Source organism: Porites lutea, chromosome 14 (genome assembly GCF_958299795.1).
Source record: "Porites lutea chromosome 14, jaPorLute2.1, whole genome shotgun sequence".
Classification (NCBI taxonomy): Eukaryota; Metazoa; Cnidaria; class Anthozoa; order Scleractinia; family Poritidae; genus Porites; species Porites lutea.
This window is the reverse complement of record NC_133214.1, coordinates 13,047,803-13,067,549: the sequence shown is the minus strand read 5'-3', so window position 1 is coordinate 13,067,549 and position 19,747 is coordinate 13,047,803. Positions and strand designations below refer to the sequence as shown.

The following is a 19,747-nucleotide window of genomic DNA, read 5'->3' as shown; positions in this document are numbered from 1 at the left end:
ACCACCATCAAAACAAAAAGAAATAATACGTGAGCTCTTAGGCGCCGAGCACAACAAATCAGAAATTTCTTTTGTTACTTTTTGATAATGTGATATATTAGTTTTTAATGGAACAACTTAAATAATATAAACTTTGTAAATTTCAGTAAGTCGTTAGCATTAATTTGGTTTGGGGTTAAAACACAGATGCACAAATGTACATTGTTTTATTTTTGATCAATTTATGATCATACGAAAACGAATGCCCTGTTTCGGCAAAGGTGAAAATTGCTAGCTTCGCAAAATAGTAATAATTTCTTGCAAAATTACAACATTTTGAAATGACTTTTAAATACGACTTATTAATAACGGTAATAGGACTGAGTAGAGTCCAACTCGGTCTGTAATCATACGAGTGATTACCGAAATGGACGACACAAAGACCTGGTACCAATTAATCCTAACCATTGCAATTTCCGAGAAAATAAATGCATTCAGTTTTTTGGTGAAAGAGCTTTTAATACCAATTATCCAAAATTAGGGAAACTTTCCCCAATTTGTCGCTGAGAGACACAGTCTAATGTCACAAATTCGTCCATTTTGGAGAATCCCCGTTTACTAGGGTATGTGGTTGTTGCTATGGCTATTGGGATAACTTTTGTGATTGGTGGATTTTGCTGAGTGCACTTAATATAATGAGTTCTAAAAATAAAATGAGAAGTCTCCAGAGTCTTCAGGAATTGATCAGTAGTTTTATGTTTCGGCACTTATTTATATGGCAAGAAAACAAATTTAAAGTACGACAAACAGCTCATTTGGCAAAATATTAAATTCTGGCAAAATTACCACTTTGCGAAATGAGTTCTAGTACGGCCAGTAAAATGAGAGGTGCCCAGACTCTTTGAAATATTAATCATTTTATTGGTGGATACAATTCGTTTCAGACGAAATGGACATATTTCCTAACTAAAGGTGAAAAAACGCCATTTCGCAAAATATTAAATTCTGGCAAAATTACCACTTTGCGAAATGAGTTCTAGTACGGCCAGTAAAATGAGAGGTGCCCAGACTCTTTGAAATATTAATCATTTTATTGGTGGATACAATTCGTTTCAGACGAAATGGACATATTTCCTAAATAAAGGTGAAAAAACGCCATTTCGCAAAATAGTAATTCTGGCAAAATTACTACTTTGCGAAATGAGTTCTAGTACGGTCAATAAAATGAGACGTCACCAGGCTCGTCGAAATATTAATCATTTTATTGGTGGACACAATTCGTTTCAGACGAAATGGACATATTTGCTAAATAAAGGTAAAAAAAAAACGCCATTTCACAAAATAGTAATTCTGGAAAAATTACTACTTTGCGAAATGAGTTCTAGTACGGCTAATAAAATGAGAAGTCACCAGACTCTTCGAAATATTAATCATTTTATTGGTGCACACAATTTCTTTCAGACGAAAGGGACATATTTGCTAAATAAAGGTGAAAAAACGCCATTTCGCAAAATAGTAATTGTATTGAAATTACTACTTTGCGAAAAAGGTAAAAATCCGTCATTTTTCGTTAACTATTACTTTCAAGCACATTGTCAATGTTGTCTTAAGCTGTGTTTAGGTTAATAAGCATTTTTTCTCCCTCTGCCATATATTTCGTTTCGTTTCGTTTCGTTTCGATAAGCCCGTTTGTCGCACACCGGAGCACACCCCCCAACCTCGTCCCCAGGGGATGAGGTTGCAGAGGCCCTTCAATCGATCCCGTTTCACTGTCACACAATAAATACGGCACAAAAAAATAAATTGAAAACCGTCCAATGGAAAAAGCCAAGAAAATGAAGTGTTACAACAGACTGATATATAAACAATTTTTCCAAGTCTCAGGTCTATGTGGCCCACAGTTTCCGATTTATTTGCCGAAACATTTCACGCACCATTGTAGACTTTGTATGGAGACGCCATATTTGTGTACAGTTTTGATACACAAATATGGCCGCCGGAAATCATGATCAACGATAACATCAACATCTGAAGTTCACTTTTACTATAAAAGCTCTTTCTTCTCACACAAGATTTAGCATACGTGCGCATAAACACACCTGCTAATACTCAAAACAGTTGTTAAAATGGTTAAACTGCTGAAAATCAAGAGGAGATCTGTTCAACGAGATCAGGGTAATGTTGATGCAAACCCACAGCTGCTTTTGGAAGCTTAGAACATGTATAAGAGTGCCCACCGTCGTGTGGCCTGAAATAGATAGGTTATCAAAGATTGCTTCCGATCAAAAATAGCCTGGGGATCAGGAAAAGCAAACCTTTAGTGTAAAATAAGGTAGGATATTCTGGAAGCATGCCGTACAGCCCCGCTACTAAGGTAACTGCATAAATAAACAAATAATGTACATTTAATTTGAACTGGGTATACTGGTAAAGTCGGAAAGGAGCCAAGGAATAGGGAAGGCGAAAAAGTTTCCCAAGCGGCGGGGAGGGGAGGGGGCTGCTAATGACTTGAAGGGGGGAGGCTAAGGTGAAGTGGGGAGGGGGTAAAACCTTTTTTTTTTTCAGCCTCCCAGGGCTCTGCCTTCCCTGACAAAACTCGTACAGCTGGAGATTAACGAGGTTTTTGCAACATGCAGCATACTCCCCCCTGAGTGGGATGTTAGTCCAAATAGTCCATCGCAGTGTTACCCCCTCGCTTCCCATTCCTGCAATATGTCGCCAGTACCTATTTATTCACCTGGGCGAAGAGAGGTAATGTAAGGAGCTAAGGCAAATACAACACCACTCGTGATACTTCAAAACTATCTCATATTTTACCCGCCTGACGTACAACAATTTTGAAATAGCACTTGTGGTATTTATGCCAAATATCACCACCAATCATGCTATTACCTTTACTAACAATTTATTACAGTGTAAAAGCACTAGCTTTAAAAAAAGTACATTATAGAACTCTATCTACAAAAAATAAACAGAAGATAATGTAAATCATGTCTTCGAAAAAAATGAAACAAATTAAACGAGAAGAAACACTTAAGATTAAATTCATATTTAAAAAGATAAGTTGCGTGAATAATGACTCATAATTTGATTGAGTCACGCCATACAGGGGATTTACGTCAGTTGCTGCAAAACAAGTTTACACTGGACCGGTAAAATGTGCAGCGTAAACATGTACAGATTTTTTTGCAAAAAGAAGAACTACTTTCTGCAACAACTCTTCCCAATGTTGCAACAACTTTCTGAATTTCTTGCAAGGTTTGAACAACATCCCGATGTAATGCCGCAAAACAAGTTTTTGCTGCCCACTATAGTGATGCGAGCCACCATTTGGACTTTCGTAATGACATTTTGTTTTCACGATGTGTTTAAATATTACGGAGCCTGGAAATGTGGCCCATCCAGGAGAAATGATACATGCTATCATTTAGGCTTTTGACGCGTCTTTTATTTAGCTGCAATATGAGGAACCCGATTCTTGACAATGGTGCTTTTTCAAAGCCCATATTTTCGAAGTGGTCTAATTAAAGCCAGGGGCTCCTTATCGAGTCTCGAAGACAGAGTCAATCTCTTTTTTAAATGAAAGAAAAAAGTAACATTTAACAAGTGAGGATGAAACGTGCTATTTAGTAGAAACCCAGATTTGTGCGTCTTTGGTAGAGAGACTTGTCTTTTAACCTCCTGTCGTTAGTAAGTTCTAGTGCTATCTTCTTGGTCTGCGACAACGTGACAAGGCGGCTAGCTATGTTGAAGGTCAATACAAAACAATTTTTTCTTGAAGAATTTTCATGAAAATAGAGTTGCAAGAGGAGAGAAATGCTTTTTTTCTTCACCTCCAACATGGCCGCCGTGACACCACGTGCAAGCAATTGAGGAGGAGCCACCTCTTCAACGCTCTACAGTTTGATGTCCTCAATAAGCATATTCTCTTCCCCAGCAGTTGAACAGGAGGGCATTTTGTATGCGCATGCGTCAGTAAGGTCTGCTGAAGTAAAGATTGGCCCGTTCGCCTCGGATACGTCGCCGAAACGAATTGACCGAGAGGGACTGGGAAAATGCCGTACAGGGACTAGGCAAGGTACCCCCCATTATCAACTGCACCCCCGCCCAATCTAAATACCCATGTCCCCGCCGCGCCACCTAGCTATAGTTTTATACCTTTTGCCCAGAAACAAGGTTTTGATTGGTTCAGACTGCAAAGTGAAGAATTTCAACTCTCTCAGCAACAAAGTTTTGTTTCGTTTGAAGAGTTTCCATTCTTGCTCAGCAACAAGGTTTTGATTGGTGCAAAGTGCACCCTGCTATGTTTTTTAATCATAGCACTGCCGATGCATAGGTTCTTTACCTTGAAAATTTCATTACTTTCTTTCTCTCGGAGCTGCATTTTTTTTTTCATTTTAGCCCATTGTAGTTCATTAGCTTATTTTAGGCCATAATAAACCTCGTAGAATGTCATTTCGTCTTAAGTAGTTAAAAAAGACCTAATTAAATTACCCTTCAGGCGCTGGATAACCCTTCTTTACCGACCCGAACTGAAACATGCTCAGATTTCCATTTGGAAACTACCTTTGTGCTTTGACCTTTCTTTGGACTAATCCAATTTGAAGTAGCTTAAACTACACATTCTTGTTTTTCTACGCCTTCCTGTCCTAATAGCACTCGCACGTAAAAGTGATTTGAAGACGTTAACAGAGAGCTTCGTCCTGGGCACAAAATTCTCTCACACTCCAACATTTCATAAGTCAGAAGATATATTGTACATTCCCAAAGTTTCTATGAAAATAAATAATTTATAAGTATAGCAAGAAAAATATCAACTTACTTCGACACAGGGTTCTCCCCCAACGTTTTGTGGACTTGGGGACTGTGCAATAATTATCAGGAGGGGGGCTGAAAAACTAGAGGGGGGGGGGGGCATTACATAAAATTGCTGCCAAGATAGGGGGGGTCAAAGTAAAATCACTCATTTAACGGAGGGGGGGCCTTAAGTTTTATTCGAAATGTAAATAAAATTAAACGCAATAAAAGATTCTCAATACAGGCATCATGATACAAATATCAATACGAAATTATTGAAAATATTCCATCAAAATGAAAAGCAAATTCACAACTGATCAATTTTAACCCGTCTTCTAATTAATTGAGCTATGTAAAGCAAAAATCATGAACTTGTTTTTCAGCTTCCCCCATAAAACAATGGGAATCAAACAGATCTCGTAGACAAGCTTTTTCGGTTTTTGATGTGAATAAAAGTAATGTTTCTTCATCGACTGAATCGATTTGCTGAATTCCATATATATCTGGCTCATAACAAAGTTCAACAGGCTCTCCTCCCAAGGATCTAAATATAATGCAAGCTCTTTTTCGTCTGTTATTTGAAGCATTCAATCTCCTGTTCTTTGATTTTTTTCTCTGCTTCTTTTCTCTTTCTGGCTTCAGAAGTTTTAGATTTTGAGCCAATGTGGTAAGCACCCCGGTACTTAGCAAATGCTTTGTCTAAATCTTCAATCAAGCGATCAACATCCTTCTCGATACTAGATGTTACACAATAACGTTTGTCATTATTGAAGCTGTGATGGCAGCTCAGTCCAGTTTTGAGTTTACCAGTGTGGTGGAAGGGGGAGGGACGTTATTTTTAACATAACAGAGGGGGGTTAGAACTAATTTTTTTTGTTTTGGAGGGGGGGTACAGTCTAAGTTGTTGCTAGATAACTCTAGTTTTTAAGCCCCCCCTCGTGGTAATTATTGCACAGTCCCTTGAAAGATGTATCCACTATGCTTGTTAAGTGCCACCTTGGAACTGAACAAAACTCTCGATCTCAAACCAGAAGTCAGCATCGCTCTTGTAATTGCCACGTTTAACCTTCTTGTGAATGAAAAATGACCCGTCTGCTGCTGTTTTAAAGCTAAGAGATTTTTAAACACTTGAAGGACTAACCAAGAAACTTACTAATACCCATAAATTTCTTTGGTTTCAATGCAAAGAATAACAGAGAGCTGCTGGAGTACCTCAACGAGGAAACGACATAAAAACCTTGGAGAGAAAGGTTGGTACATGTATATTGCCAAGTACCTGAGAAAGATTTCTACATTTCCACTAAATTTCAAGTACTAAAAAAGAATCTTAAGGGCTTCAACACTGTACAAAGATGGTGCAAAATAAAAAAAATTCAATTATTGGTTTGTTGCTGAAGGCACTGAGTTGGGGAAAGGACATGGTCGCCATGTCTGGCAGTGGCCCAGGATATATGCAGACCATCATTATTACACCATACGTGCATAACGTGATTTATCATGTCCCACAAATGATGAAAAAGCATGGCAGTCTGAGGAAGTTTAGTGCACAAGGCATTTTTATCAATTTATATGAGCAAGTACATGAAACACGAGAAATTGAATCACCTGCTCTTCCATGACATACGATGAAATGAATACATAAGGCAAAGCCTTGGTTCTCAAACTCTGATTATTCAAACAGAAACTTTCTCCCCACAATATAATACAAATGCCCTTTTGGTGAATTTTCATCCTTTGATTTATTTTGAGGTGTAGAGACGAGAAATGATGACCTGCGTCGGTATTTTCACCGAAAGAGCAATCGCTGGGATGCAGTCACCAACCTTCTCCTCGCTGAAAAACGCCAGAAAAAACTACGTGGACAAGAATGGGTGAAACGGGGGTATGAAAAAAAAGGGAAGAAGCGAAGCAAGTGAGAAGAATTTGAACAGCAACACCAGTTCAAGTTAACACGGAACCCCTAACCATTTGACGATAGTGCGTTCTGAGAAAAAATGAAGATTTCAGAACTTTTTGCTCTCGAAACTGCAAAGACGGGAAGGGTATTTAACACAAAACAAGAAAGCAAGTGTTAATAGACAAATTACTCTTATCTCGGGGAAACTAGTACACCTTACTCTTACTTGTAAGTTAAACATAGCGAGAACAAAATTCTCAAATCTGATTGGCTATTAAATGTCCTGTTTTCAGCAAGAATAGGACAGAATGAAATCGTTATTAAAGCGGCAGGTGTCACTTGAACTACGCACATGCACGTCCCCTAAGGATAGATTAGACTTGATCGAAAATTAATAGGTTAATTAAGTAACTATTTTAAATAATTGTTATTTAAGGGGTGGGTGCTAGTTCAAATAGTCCATCGCAGTGTTACTACCCCCTCCCCCCACCACCTATTCCACGAATATGTCACCAGTACCTATTTATTCACCTGGGCGAAGAGAGGCAAAGTAAGGCAACTACAATGATTATAATTATATTAATAATTTATTACAGTGTGTTTCGAAATAGTTGCTCCCCTAAGTACATTAAATTGATTGTAATTAGAATAATATTAATGAACATGTACATAAGCTCTAGCTTTAAGAAAGTATATTATAGAAACTCTATCTAAAAATATTAAGATAATGTCAATCAAGACGCGTGTACTAAGGATAGATTAGACTTGATTGAAATTAATAGGTTAAGTAACTATTTTAAATAATTGTTATTTAAGGAGTGGGCGTCACTTGAACGAGGTACACGTCCCTGCATGCACTAGGTATAGTGCCCTTAAAAATTATTACAGACAAGGTATTAAGCTACTCTCTTGCATCTATAGAGAACTTCCTAATTTCACGCGCCCGCTCTATAAGGAATTTGTGAACACAGTAAAAAAAATTTTGTTTTTTTTTCTAAGGTCAGATATGGTCAGACTTTCGGATTCTACTCCAGAAACATTTAACGGATGAAATGAACATGAATTAGATCGATGAAGTTTAAAACAGTTTGAAATCACTTTGTAAGAGACGTTTTTGGTTTGTTGTCATCCAAAAATTTTGCTGCCATAGCAACATGACGACTTCTCCTCTCCAGTACGTCCTTTGTGAGGGTACAACAAGACACGCCAGACTATGTACTACGCTTCTACGCTACTACGGCCTGCGTGTAAAGAATATTGATTTTCTTTTTGTATAGTAATAGTCGTCATACAATGTACTACGCTACTACGCTACTAGGCCTACTTGTACTTAATATTTATTTCGGTTTATATGGTAAGACTTGTGATACCTTGTACTACGCTACTACGCTACTACGGCCTAGTTGTAAAGAATATCTTGACTTCTGTTTTTTTATGGTAATAGTCGTCACACAGTTTACTACGCTACTACGCTAGTACGGCCTACTTGTACTTAAGATTTACTTCGGTTTAATTTAGAAAGTAAGACTTGTGATACCTTGCACTACGCTACTACGCTACTACGGCCTACTTGTACTGAAGATTTACTCAGGAGCTACAGGGTGTTTCAAAAGTTCGTTCCGATTTTTCATTCGCTTAAATTTCACTGATGATAAAAAAAAAACCTTTCGTAAAACTAATTATGTTAATCATTATTCATTTAGCATTAATAACTAAATATCTTAGTAACTAGAATGTCTTCCTTTATGTTTACTGACATTTTCTAAGTGATGAGGTATAGAATGTACGAGCTCCCAAAGCGTGTCTGAATTCGCATTTTTTTCAGGCGAAGCGTAGTCACTGTCTTAGCGCCTACAGTGTTTTAGGGGCTAGATCTTTGTTCTTGTCTCGTTAACGATAATCCAGATGGTCTCTAGGGCGTTCACATCACCTGAGTTTGCTGTTCGGTCGTTCTTTGGTATAAAGTTTACAAATCCTTCTGACACCATGCCTACATGAAGTGTGCACCGCCTTATTCTCTTAGCTTCTCTTCAGGGCTTTCCAACGTTTTGGATAACTTATCCCTGTGCCGTTGTGCTCGAAACTTTGATCCATATTGTGAAAGAAAAGTGTAGTTTTTTTTACCTTCCAGTTTTGTTGAATTATTACGCATATACTTACAGCTTTTTCGATAACATTTGTCACACAGTTTGTGAAAAAAACGGCCATCCGCTCCTTGGTTTGTTTTCTAAGGACTTTACTTTTGACCACTTGTTCAGGCATCGTTCAGACTTCCTCAAAAATTTGGCAATTTTCTTTGACTGAATGGCCAGAAGACCATAAAAATAGATGACTGAGCTCTAGCACAAACAGTGTAAGCCTTCATTGTCATGAAGGAGTGGATAAAATAAAATAAAACGACAAAAATACGAAAATAGAAAACCTACAAAATGGACAGGAAAAGTATGGCGGGAAAAACCTTGAGAACGTGTACATTTGGGGAAACATTAAAAAAAATATATGATTTGTTCAAATCTTAGTTTAAAATTGCTTTAAACGGTTATTTACATAAATTTCTTACCTGAATCAGTTTACATTTGCCTAAAGAAGCATTAAATACCTTGCGCAAAATACAATTTACAATCGGAACGAACTTTTGAAACACCCTGTAGATGTTAGTGAAAAGCTATTATAACTGTTTTCTTTTAGTAACAAAACTTTCTCTGTTTTTGGACAATAATTGCACAACAACAGTATCTGTTGAGGAAAAGGTCTTACAAGAAATAATAGATAAAAAGGCTACTTACTAAGTTTACTGTAATGAGAAGAATAAAAGACACAGCAAACAGTCGTTGCAAATGCTTATCAGTGTTCATAATTTTTTTTCATTTCACGCAATAGTTTGTCACCTACTGCAAAGACAGATTACGCATAAAACTACGCCGCCACGCGTAGTACGGATATTTTTGTCCAATTTTTGCTCATATTTCTCGTCAGGTATTGTTTTGGAAATGCACCGCAAGGTGACCTGAAGCCAAAGTAATCACGAAATTTTTTCCCATCTGACAACCAGTCAGATGCCTCCCTCTTTGGTTGTGACTTACAAAAAATGATTTTCTTTTTGCAGGCTATGGTAACATTGTCCCAATAACAGTTCAAGGGCGTCTGTTTTGCGTGCTATACGCACTTATCGGAATCCCTGGAACGTGCTTGACTCGTAAATCCATCGGACATAAAATAACGGAGCTATTTACAAAATTAATTACAAACAGATTACTTTATTTGAGAAAGGCGTTTTGAAAAGATCAAATCTCACTCAAAAAGTGAAGCTTAAAGTTACGTTGACAACGATTGTGGTAACTGTGGTTTGTCTATTACCGTTAATGGCTGTCTTGCATGGCTTACGTGAGACACAAGGAATGGTCATATATCAAGTGTTTTTAATTTACTTTCACTACTTTGAGTACAATTGGTTTTGGTGATTACTTGCCGCAACTTAAGAACAACGCTGATTACTCAATTGTTCTTCTGGCGTTTGCTTGAGCAGTAAAGGGATAGTGCTGCTCGCGAAGAACGCAAAGAAGTGTTCAGAAGAAAAATCAAGTAACAACAATGAACAATTACCCTATAAAGGAAACGAAATAATGACGGAACTTAATACCAACAGGACGATGTGCAAATTTCAGGTTCTGGAAGAAACAGTTTTGCGGGAGAAAAGCAAACAGCGTGAAAGCTCAATCAGCCTTGGAATATTTACTTGCTAAATAGGATTGGTTACTGGGTTCTGGAAGCTTTGACCAGGCTGTCGAAATTTTTTTCCGGGTTGTTCAGCATCGCTTTTAGTAGATTTTGTCGCACGGTATTAATGATAACTCGAGGGAAGGTGGATTACCGAAATATGGTAAGAAGGAGTAGAAACAAAACTAAATGGTCACATCACGCACTGTTTGCAGCTCAGTATATTCTTTCTTAAAGTAAAATTTCTGGTTTTATTCTGCAGATCATTTTAGGTGTCTAAAAAATCCTCTTGGGAATTTGTCGGAGAGTTGTCTAATACGACATGTGTATTAAATTATGAAAAACAGGGACACGAGAAAAAGTAAGGCGTTCAGAAAGGGTGCAAAAAAGGGACGATGGCGCTCTTTCCTCGTGCGCGCGCTCTCTGCTCTCTCAAACGCTTATCTCGCGCGTTATCCTTCTTATGGGCCTGTAATGCAGGCTAGATACAGGCTAGAAATGGGTGGGGTGGGGAAACACTTTCTTATTGATTTTAAGCCTGTTAAGTGTGTGCGGTATTAGAGGGAGTAGGTTTTGAGCCTATGTTGTTCTTGGGTGTAGCTTTGATTTATTGATCGTGTTTTGAAATAGGTTATTAAACGGTTTGGTCTGAAGTTGGGTAGTAATTTTAGAAAACACCCCTTTTACGTTTTTATTTTTTTTCTTGAGAAATCCGTATAATTGAAGCCATTGTAAGGGTAATGTTGATGCAAACCGACAGCTGCTTTTGGAAACTTGGAACATGTATAAGACTGCCCACCGTTGTGTGGACTGAAATAGATAGCGTACCAAAGATTGGTTCCGAACAAAAATAGGGTGGAAAAAAAAAGACAGAACTTTTAAGCATAATAAGGTAAGCGAGGCTACAAACATGCCGCTCAGCCCCACCACTTAAGGTTGGCAGTTTGTGAGTATATGTCATTTGCCAAATCATGGCAAGAGAAGGGTTGCAGCTCACAAGCTGAAACTTGGCAAGTGAAAAATATACTGATGAAAGATTTTGATTGGCAGGTAAAAGTTGACATTTTCGTAGTTTCCATGGCAACATGAACGATTGAATATAACCTTAAAATTTCACTTTTGCTCAGTTTACAGAAAACTCACTCATTAGATTTTCCTATATAAAACTTACGTATAGCTAACTATAATTAATCATTACCATTTGAAACTTACTTGACTAAATTTTAACAGAGGGGTTTTTAGATAATCAATAATATAATTATACTGTAATTATTAAATGTGTCACAAAAATCTTCTTTTCAACTTCCATTTTAAACTTCTCATTATCTAAAATACAGAAAAAGTAAAACTTCCTCCAAATATCACAAAATTTTAACGAGTAGATTTTGAGAAATCGTCCTCTGTTTACCATTGCTTTTTCGCCGCCATGTTTGTTTGTCTCAGTTAAAACAATCGCCGTCACGCGAATTACAACTGACCGCCCACAAAACTGAGTTAAGCCACCTTAATATACGTAACTGCATAAATAAACAAATAATGTACATTAAGTCGGACCAAGAGAGAATGATCATTCTCTTTTGGTCGGACACTAGCCAAAGAATAGGGAAGGCGAAAAATTTTCCCAAGCGGAGGAGAGGGGGGTTGGGGAGAGCTGCTAATGACTTGAAGTGGGGAGGCTAAGGAGAAACTCCTCTTAGTAAGTCCTTATTTTTTCTAAAAAAGTGATGGGGGCGGGGGGATGTGGCTAAAGCCTCTTTTTTTTAGCCTCCCGGCTCCGCAGTCCCTGACGAAGCCCACGCAGCAGGAGGTTAACGAGCTTTTTGCAGCATTAAGCATACTCCACCCTGGATGGGATACTAGTTCAAATAGTCCATCGCAGTGTTACTGCCCCCTCCCCCCACTACCTATTGCAGCAATATGTCACCAGTACCTATTTATTCACCTGGGCGAAGAGAGGCACAAGTACAATAATTATAATATTAATAATTTATTACAGTATATTTCGAAATAGTTGCTGCCCTAAGTACATTAAATTGATTATAATTCAAATAACATTGATGAAAATGTACATAGGCTCTAGCTTTAAGAAAGTATATTATAGAAACTCTATCTAGGAAAAAAATATCAAGATAATGTCAATCAAGACACCAGGCATTGGTTGAATATTGACTTCGAATTTCATAAAATTACGCGTCAGTAACGCGATACACGTTACCGGCTACAAAACAAGTTTGCTAATAGGGCCAGTAAAATGCACAACATGTACAGATTTTCTTGCAAAAGAAGAACACCTTTCTGTAACAACACTACTTCTCTTTGTAACGACGTTTTGTTTCCCTCAAAAAGATTATGTAGCCTAGAAATTTAATCGCTGATGGAATTTGCACCAAGGAATGTGGCCAATTCAGCAGAAATGATAAATGCCATCATTTAGAATTTTGCCGCTTCTTTAAGTTGCAATATAAGAGACCCGATTCTTGACAATGGTGCCTTTTCAAAGCCCATTTTATCTTCAGGAGGAGAAGGAACAGAGCGAATGTTGACACTACAAATGCTAAAATACGCCAGGAGAAATGAAAAACAAAAGATATTCAAAATGGGGGAGAGAATGGGGAGACTATAGGGTGCATAAAAGGTGTGTTATTGGAGATGTGTCATTGATTAAATTTATCGGAAGATATCCATACTGCCAATATCAGATATTCAGCAGGGAGGGGTATTATGGGGTGGGGGAACGCTTATTTGAATGGGGTGCTTTTAAATCGCTCAAATACTTGGTTTTTTAAAAAACTTAGCCTATAAACAAATGAATGACTCGCAAAGATCCCAAAGTGAGGTATAATTATTAGTTCTGGTGGAAGAGGTAGAAGTTCCCCAGTGTATTGGTGCTATTCTTACACAACGCAACATTTGTTACGAGTTTGATTAAGTTCTCTTTGTTTCCTTTTAACGAATCCTAACTCGTTGAAAGTTCTTTTCACGACAGCATGCTGCTCGCCATACAAGGTTTTATAAATGTTCAGAGCCTTTTCATAGCATTCTTCAGAAACAGGGTACTGTTTAATGCTACAATAGATATTGCCAAGGTCTAAATAACTGTTTGCTACAGAGGAATGCTCCTCGCCGTAAATAATTTTTTTAACGGCAAGAGACTTCTCATAGTATTCTTTAGCCTGATTGTACTGACCAAGGTCTCTATAAACAATTCCCAGGTTGTTGTAACTAGTCGCTACGTCACCATGGTGTTCACCATAAATCTCTTTTTTAACGGCAAGAGACTTCTCATGGTATTCTTTAGCCTGATTGTACTGACCAAGGTCACTGTAAACAATTCCCAGGTTTTTGTAACTTTTCGCTACGTCACCATGGTGTTCACCATAAATCTCTCTGCTAATGGCAAGAGACTTCTCATGGTATTCTTTAGCCTGATTGTACTGACCAAGGGCACGATAAACAGTTCCCAGGTTATTGTAACTTTTCGCTACGTCACCATGGCGTTCACCATAAATCTCTTTGCTAATGGCAAGAGACTTCTCATGGTATTCTTTAGCCTGATTGTACTGACCAAGGGCACGGTGAACAAGTCCCAGGTTGTTGTAACTTTTCGCCACGTCACCATGGTGTTCACCATAAATCTCTTTTTTAACGGCAAGAGACTTCTCATGGTATTCTTTAGCCTGATTGTACTGACCAAGGTCACTGTAAACAAGTCCCAGGTTGTTGTAACTTTTCGCTACGTCACCATGGTGTTCACCATAAATCTCTTTGCTAATGGCAAGAGACTTCTCATGGTTTTCTTTAGCCTGATCGTACTGACCAAGGTCACGGTAAACAGTTCCCAGGTTGTTGTAACTTGCCGCTACGTCACCATGGTGTTCACCATAAATCTCTTTGCTAATGGCAAGAGACTTTTCATGGTATTCTTTAGCCTGATTGTACTGACCAAGGTCACTGTAAACAGTTCCCAGGTTGTTGTAACTTTTCGCTACGTCACCATGGTGTTCACCATAAATCTCTTTTTTAATGGTAAGAGACTTCTCATGGTATTCTTTAGCCTGATTGTACTGACCAAGGGCACGGTAAACAAGTCCCAGGTTGTTGTAACTTTTCGCTACGTCACCATGGTGTTCACCATAAATCTCTTTTTTAACGGCAAGAGACTTCTCATGGTATTCTTTAGCCTGATTGTACTGACCAAGGTCACTGTAAACAAGTCCCAGGTTGTTGTAACTTTTCGCTACGTCACCATGGTGTTCACCATAAATCTCTTTGCTAATGGCAAGAGACTTCTCATGGTTTTCTTTAGCCTGATCGTACTGACCAAGGTCACGGTAAACAGTTCCCAGGTTGTTGTAACTTGCCGCTACGTCACCATGGTGTTCACCATAAATCTCTTTGCTAATGGCAAGAGACTTTTCATGGTATTCTTTAGCCTGATTGTACTGACCAAGGTCACTGTAAACAGTTCCCAGGTTGTTGTAACTTTTCGCTACGTCACCATGGTGTTCACCATAAATCTCTTTTTTAATGGTAAGAGACTTCTCATGGTATTCTTTAGCCTGATTGTACTGACCAAGGGCACGGTAAACAAGTCCCAGGTTGTTGTAACTTTTCGCTACGTCACCATGGTGTTCACCATAAATCTCTTTGCTAATGGCAAGAGACTTCTCATGGTTTTCTTTAGCCTGATCGTACTGACCAAGGTCACGGTAAACAGTTCCCAGGTTGTTGTAACTTGCCGCTACGTCACCATGGTGTTCACCATAAATCTCTTTGCTAATGGCCAGAGACTTCTCATGGTATTCTTTAGCCTGATTGTACTGACCAAGGTCACTGTAAACAGTTCCCAGGTTGTTGTAACTTTTCGCTACGTCACCATGGTGTTCACCATAAATCTCTTTTTTAATGGTAAGAGACTTCTCATGGTATTCTTTAGCCTGATTGTACTGACCAAGGGCACGGTAAACAAGTCCCAGGTTGTTGTAACTTTTCGCTACGTCACCATGGTGTTCACCATAAATCTCTTTTTTAACGGCAAGAGACTTCTCCTGGTATTCTTTAGCCTGATCGTACTGACCAAGGTCACTGTAAACAAGTCCTAGGTTATTGTAACTTGCCGCTACGTCACCATGATGTTCACCATAAATCTCTTTGGTAATGGCAAGAGACTTCTCATGGTATTCTTTAGCCTGATTGTACTGACCAAGGGCACGATAAACAGTTCCCAGGTTGTTGTAACTTGCCGCTACGTCACCATGGTGTTCACCATAAATCTCTTTTTTAATGGTAAGAGACTTCTCATGGTATTCTTTAGCCTGATTGTACTGACCAAGGTCACTGTAAACATTTCCCAGGTTGTTGTAACTTTTCGCTACGTCACCATGCTGTTCACCATAAATCTCTTTGCTAATGGCCAGAGACTTCTCATGGTATTCTTTAGCGTGATTGTACCGACCAAGGGCACTGTAAACAGTTCCCAGGTTGTTGTAACCTTGCGCTACGTCACCATGGTTTTCACCATAAATCTCTTTTTTAATGGCAAGACACTTCTCAAAGTATTCTTTAGCTTGATTGTTCTGGTCAAGATCCTTGGAAACAAGGCCTTGCACTCGAAAATAATTCGCCTTTTCCAGCTTATCTCTTAGCTCGTCATCAAGATAATTTACAAAATCAGAGCATAATGTACAAAAGAGGTGAGCGTCCGATATATTACTCAAGTCGCGACTAACTTCAGCAGTCGAGGAAAGCCAGGATACTAAATTTCTAGGAGCTATGGAAGGGAATAATTCATTATTGGTTAATTCTGTGTCGGTAAAATTAGTCTTGAAATGTTGATATAATTCTTTACAATGGCTGGTAGTTAGTCTTAACTTTATGCACGAACTGTCACTTGCAAGTAGCAGCTTCTTGTTGTCTTCAATTAATGAACTGAAAATCTTAACAGCAACAGAAAAGTACTCAGCTTTATGTGTGCGGTTCAGGACAGATGTTACAGTGGACTTAAGCACTTCATGAACAACGTTATGTACTCTTAAGTAAGTGGGTGTACCGTCAACATCGTACAAGCAAGTTATTATGGTGGATTCCAGAATTTTAGCTCTGATAAATTCTTCTTTTTGTTGTTTGTTACGAAATTTAACAAAGTCAACTGCAGCCTCAATAGGTAGAGAATCAGATGTGCACAGCGAAAACAAACAAAATACTTTACAAAGAACTTTGTCGCTTTCCAAAGCGCGAGTTATTGCTATTCTGATTGCAGTAGCCGTTGTTTTGGGATATGCTCTGTTTTTTTTCGCGAAAAGCTCTTCTTTGGCTTCTTGTTCCTCGCTGTTAAACGTTTTCAGGTATTTTGTCCAACCGTAATTAGGGGTACCATAGCTGACAATTGTTTGTACGTAGACTGCAGCAGCAGCTAAGGCAAGTGGCTGATACTCGAGAACTTTAGCAACCTCCTCAGCTTGTTGTTGATTCGAAATTTGGGACACTTCTCTTAAAAGGTCTACTGCATCATCTGGGTGCATTCCTTTACTGAGAGACTCATGGTAAGTATAAGGGCAATTGAAGGGTATTGACTGAGTATCTTGAGTAGTTACTAGCATCTGACCATGACCCCACTCTTCACTGGCGGTTGGAGGCAGATAACTACGAACCACAGATAGGTCAACAACATTATCCACAATAATCAGCCAGGCAGAAAATTGTTTCACCTTTGGAGAAATAAAACGCATTAAATGTTGAATTTTTTCACTTGAGTCGACCTTCGTGGAAGTTGCTAGGGTGGTCAGAGCGTATTCTGTAACTCCCAGTTGTTTAGCTAGATTGAAATAGGAGTCGGCAAGTGAGTCAAGGGTTTCTGAATTCAGAGTTGAAACAAATGTTAGACCTTCGTCTTCTCGCAAGCTTTTGTCATAGACTTCCTGTCCCACTTGACGAGCGAATTGACTTTTGCCACAGCCCGGAATTCCTGATAAATAAATGGTGCTGATGGCCCCTTTGCTTTCAATATAAAGTTCCTCCAGCTTGTTCTTGATTCTTGTGACATCGTTGGAACGTCTGATGATTTGGTGCGATGGCTTGAATGTAAGACTACAGAAAGACTCGACTTTGGAATTAATTTCCTTAGTGAAGGTTTCTAATTCTTCCTGCTTGGTCTGTAATTTGTCTTGGGTCAATTGTAATTCGGAGTTTAGATTTTTAACTTCTTCAGTTTTCGCTTTTAAATCAGCTTTAAGTCCATCAGCCTTTAGCTTTAAGCTTTTTACTTCTGCTGTGGGAAAGCTGCTCTGGTTCTTAACATCCTCGATTTCATCAGTTGAGAGTTTCAAAGATGTAAATGCAGCTATCACTCTTGCTACATAATTTTTGAATTCAGCATCAGTAAGTTCAACTTCGTTTATGTGAGCGATGTCGTTTCGCACCTGTCGAAGATCGTCGACCTCTTTTCTGATTGTCGCACTTAGAGTGGTGCCAATACTATCTGAGAACAATAACGCAAAAAGTAGACAACTGCAGTCCCACTCTGCTGTGTTTCCCTTCTGTATTGTCGCAAAATATCGAGCATTCTTTTTGCGACTTTTCCCCGTTTCGTTGTTGTAGAAATCGCTGCCATTTTGTGGAATGTCTTTCCATTCCCCAAATGAGGTTGTCATGTAAAGGAAATTCCACTCTTGTTTGAAGACTTTCCGAAGTCCTTCGAGGACCAAGTTGAAGGCGATATAACATATTCTGAAATAGTTTAACTGCTGTGGAGTATATTCCATTTTGAATTGGGATCTAGTAAGAAGATCAGCGAAAGAAAAAAAATCAGACTAAAAGTCGCTACCCACCCCTAAGAAATCCTACATCGAAGCCCCGCCCCTTTACTCATTGACTGATTATGCGCCCTCGTCATGCATGAAAAGAAAAAGGTGGAGCAAAATATTGCCGACAAAAATTTACTTAATACGCTTTTTTAGCCTACAGCTTCGTGAAATTATAGAAATGAGTTTGCTGGCCTGTTAGCCGGTGGTAAAGAATAGTGAAAACCTTTTACAATGAGAACCTGAAGGGAAAACGCGCTTTAATGTTAAGTTCACCTTGCCTCCGCCCAGTCCCCGGACGTTAATGCTCATTATCTAATTCATTTGTAGCTTGCGCGACAGCTGTCACACTCCGGATACCCTGCGAGCAGAGGCTAAGAGTTTAGTGGTATGAGGTGGCGTGCGACAACCTAAAGTAGCCTCTGCCGACAACCGTTCAAATCCGTCCAGACCCCTGAACGAATAAATTATAAAAAAAGGGGAGGGGGGGGGGGGGGGTGCCTGTTCTCGACCGGTTTAGAACATTGCCGAGACTCGAGATTCATGAAAGGATCCACGATCCAGCTAGCCTCCCATATAGGCGTTTTTAGACGATCCAGCTAGTGTTACGCTAATTGCTTTTAGGGATAAAATTACGGGTTTCGTTTTGTCTTCGTTCATTCATCAAATTATTATTTCAAGCATCACTTTTGAGTTGGCTGGTCGGCGAATTTCATTTTTCATTTTGAGCACAATAATGGTTTACTAGTTGTTATAGATTGAAAATAGACAAAAAAAGAAATTTTTTTGAAAGCCTACTATTTGCACTCTAAGTTAACGACCGTTTAATGAAATGAAAACTTCGTAATAACGCACCGGAGGAATAGTCGTTTGTGGGTTATGCTCCGTGAAATTTTTTAGAACATTTTCCCGGCTTTTGATACATTAGCATCAATGCATCTGTAGCAATTTTTACAACGGTGTTAAGACGATTTAACTCGTTCTTATAAAACCTCTTTAACATGAGTGTATTGCTACTATAATAAGCAGAAAATAACCGCTTCTTTTAGTTAAATGTGCTCCCCGCAAAGCAGACAGGACTTTATTAATAACGCAGTTGGGAGCATATACTTTCCAAAAAAGGACGATCCGGGGAAATCAGTGGATCTTATATTTGCGACCAAAGTCCTGAAATACTTAAAACCAGAGGGAGAAAAGCAGAAAAACAAAAAAAAGCTGGAGCAGATGAGTTGTTAAATGTAGCATGTAATGTGTGAATATTTAGCAATTATTGAATGAGGCTGAGTAGGATATGAAGAATTATGCAGATGCGGGTGTCATCCACCGCAGCCGAATGCCGAGGTGGATAGCACCCTCCGAGATCTGCAGAATTCTTCATATCCTACGAAAGCCGAATTCAATAATTGTTTTATTGTTCCTTCAAAATAATTCCAAGTTTAAAAACAAGCTGAAAGATGCTAAACTCAGTCGATGAACGTTAAAATCGATAATGAATCTTTATCGGGAATTTTAGGAGATTAAGGTCTGCTCAGGTCTGCAAATATACTCCAAATAGTAG

General features: G+C 38.7%; 1 protein-coding gene across 1 annotated transcript; it reads right to left on the bottom strand.

Moving 5' to 3' along the window:
* Nucleotides 1-12,361: 12,361 nt before the first annotated feature.
* Nucleotides 12,362-18,186, bottom strand: LOC140923955 (uncharacterized). The gene has a single exon (XM_073373968.1). It carries the CDS (start codon nt 18,148-18,150, stop codon nt 13,285-13,287), a length of 4,866 nt encoding a protein of 1,621 aa, XP_073230069.1. The 5' UTR covers nt 18,151-18,186; the 3' UTR covers nt 12,362-13,284.
* Between the last annotated feature and the right edge of the window lie 1,561 nt (nt 18,187-19,747).

Bases quoted from the DNA above. Each gene is read 5' to 3' on its own strand.
- LOC140923955 (XM_073373968.1), bottom strand. From the start codon at position 18,150: ATGGAATATACTCCACAGCAGTTAAACTATTTCAGAATATGTTATATC.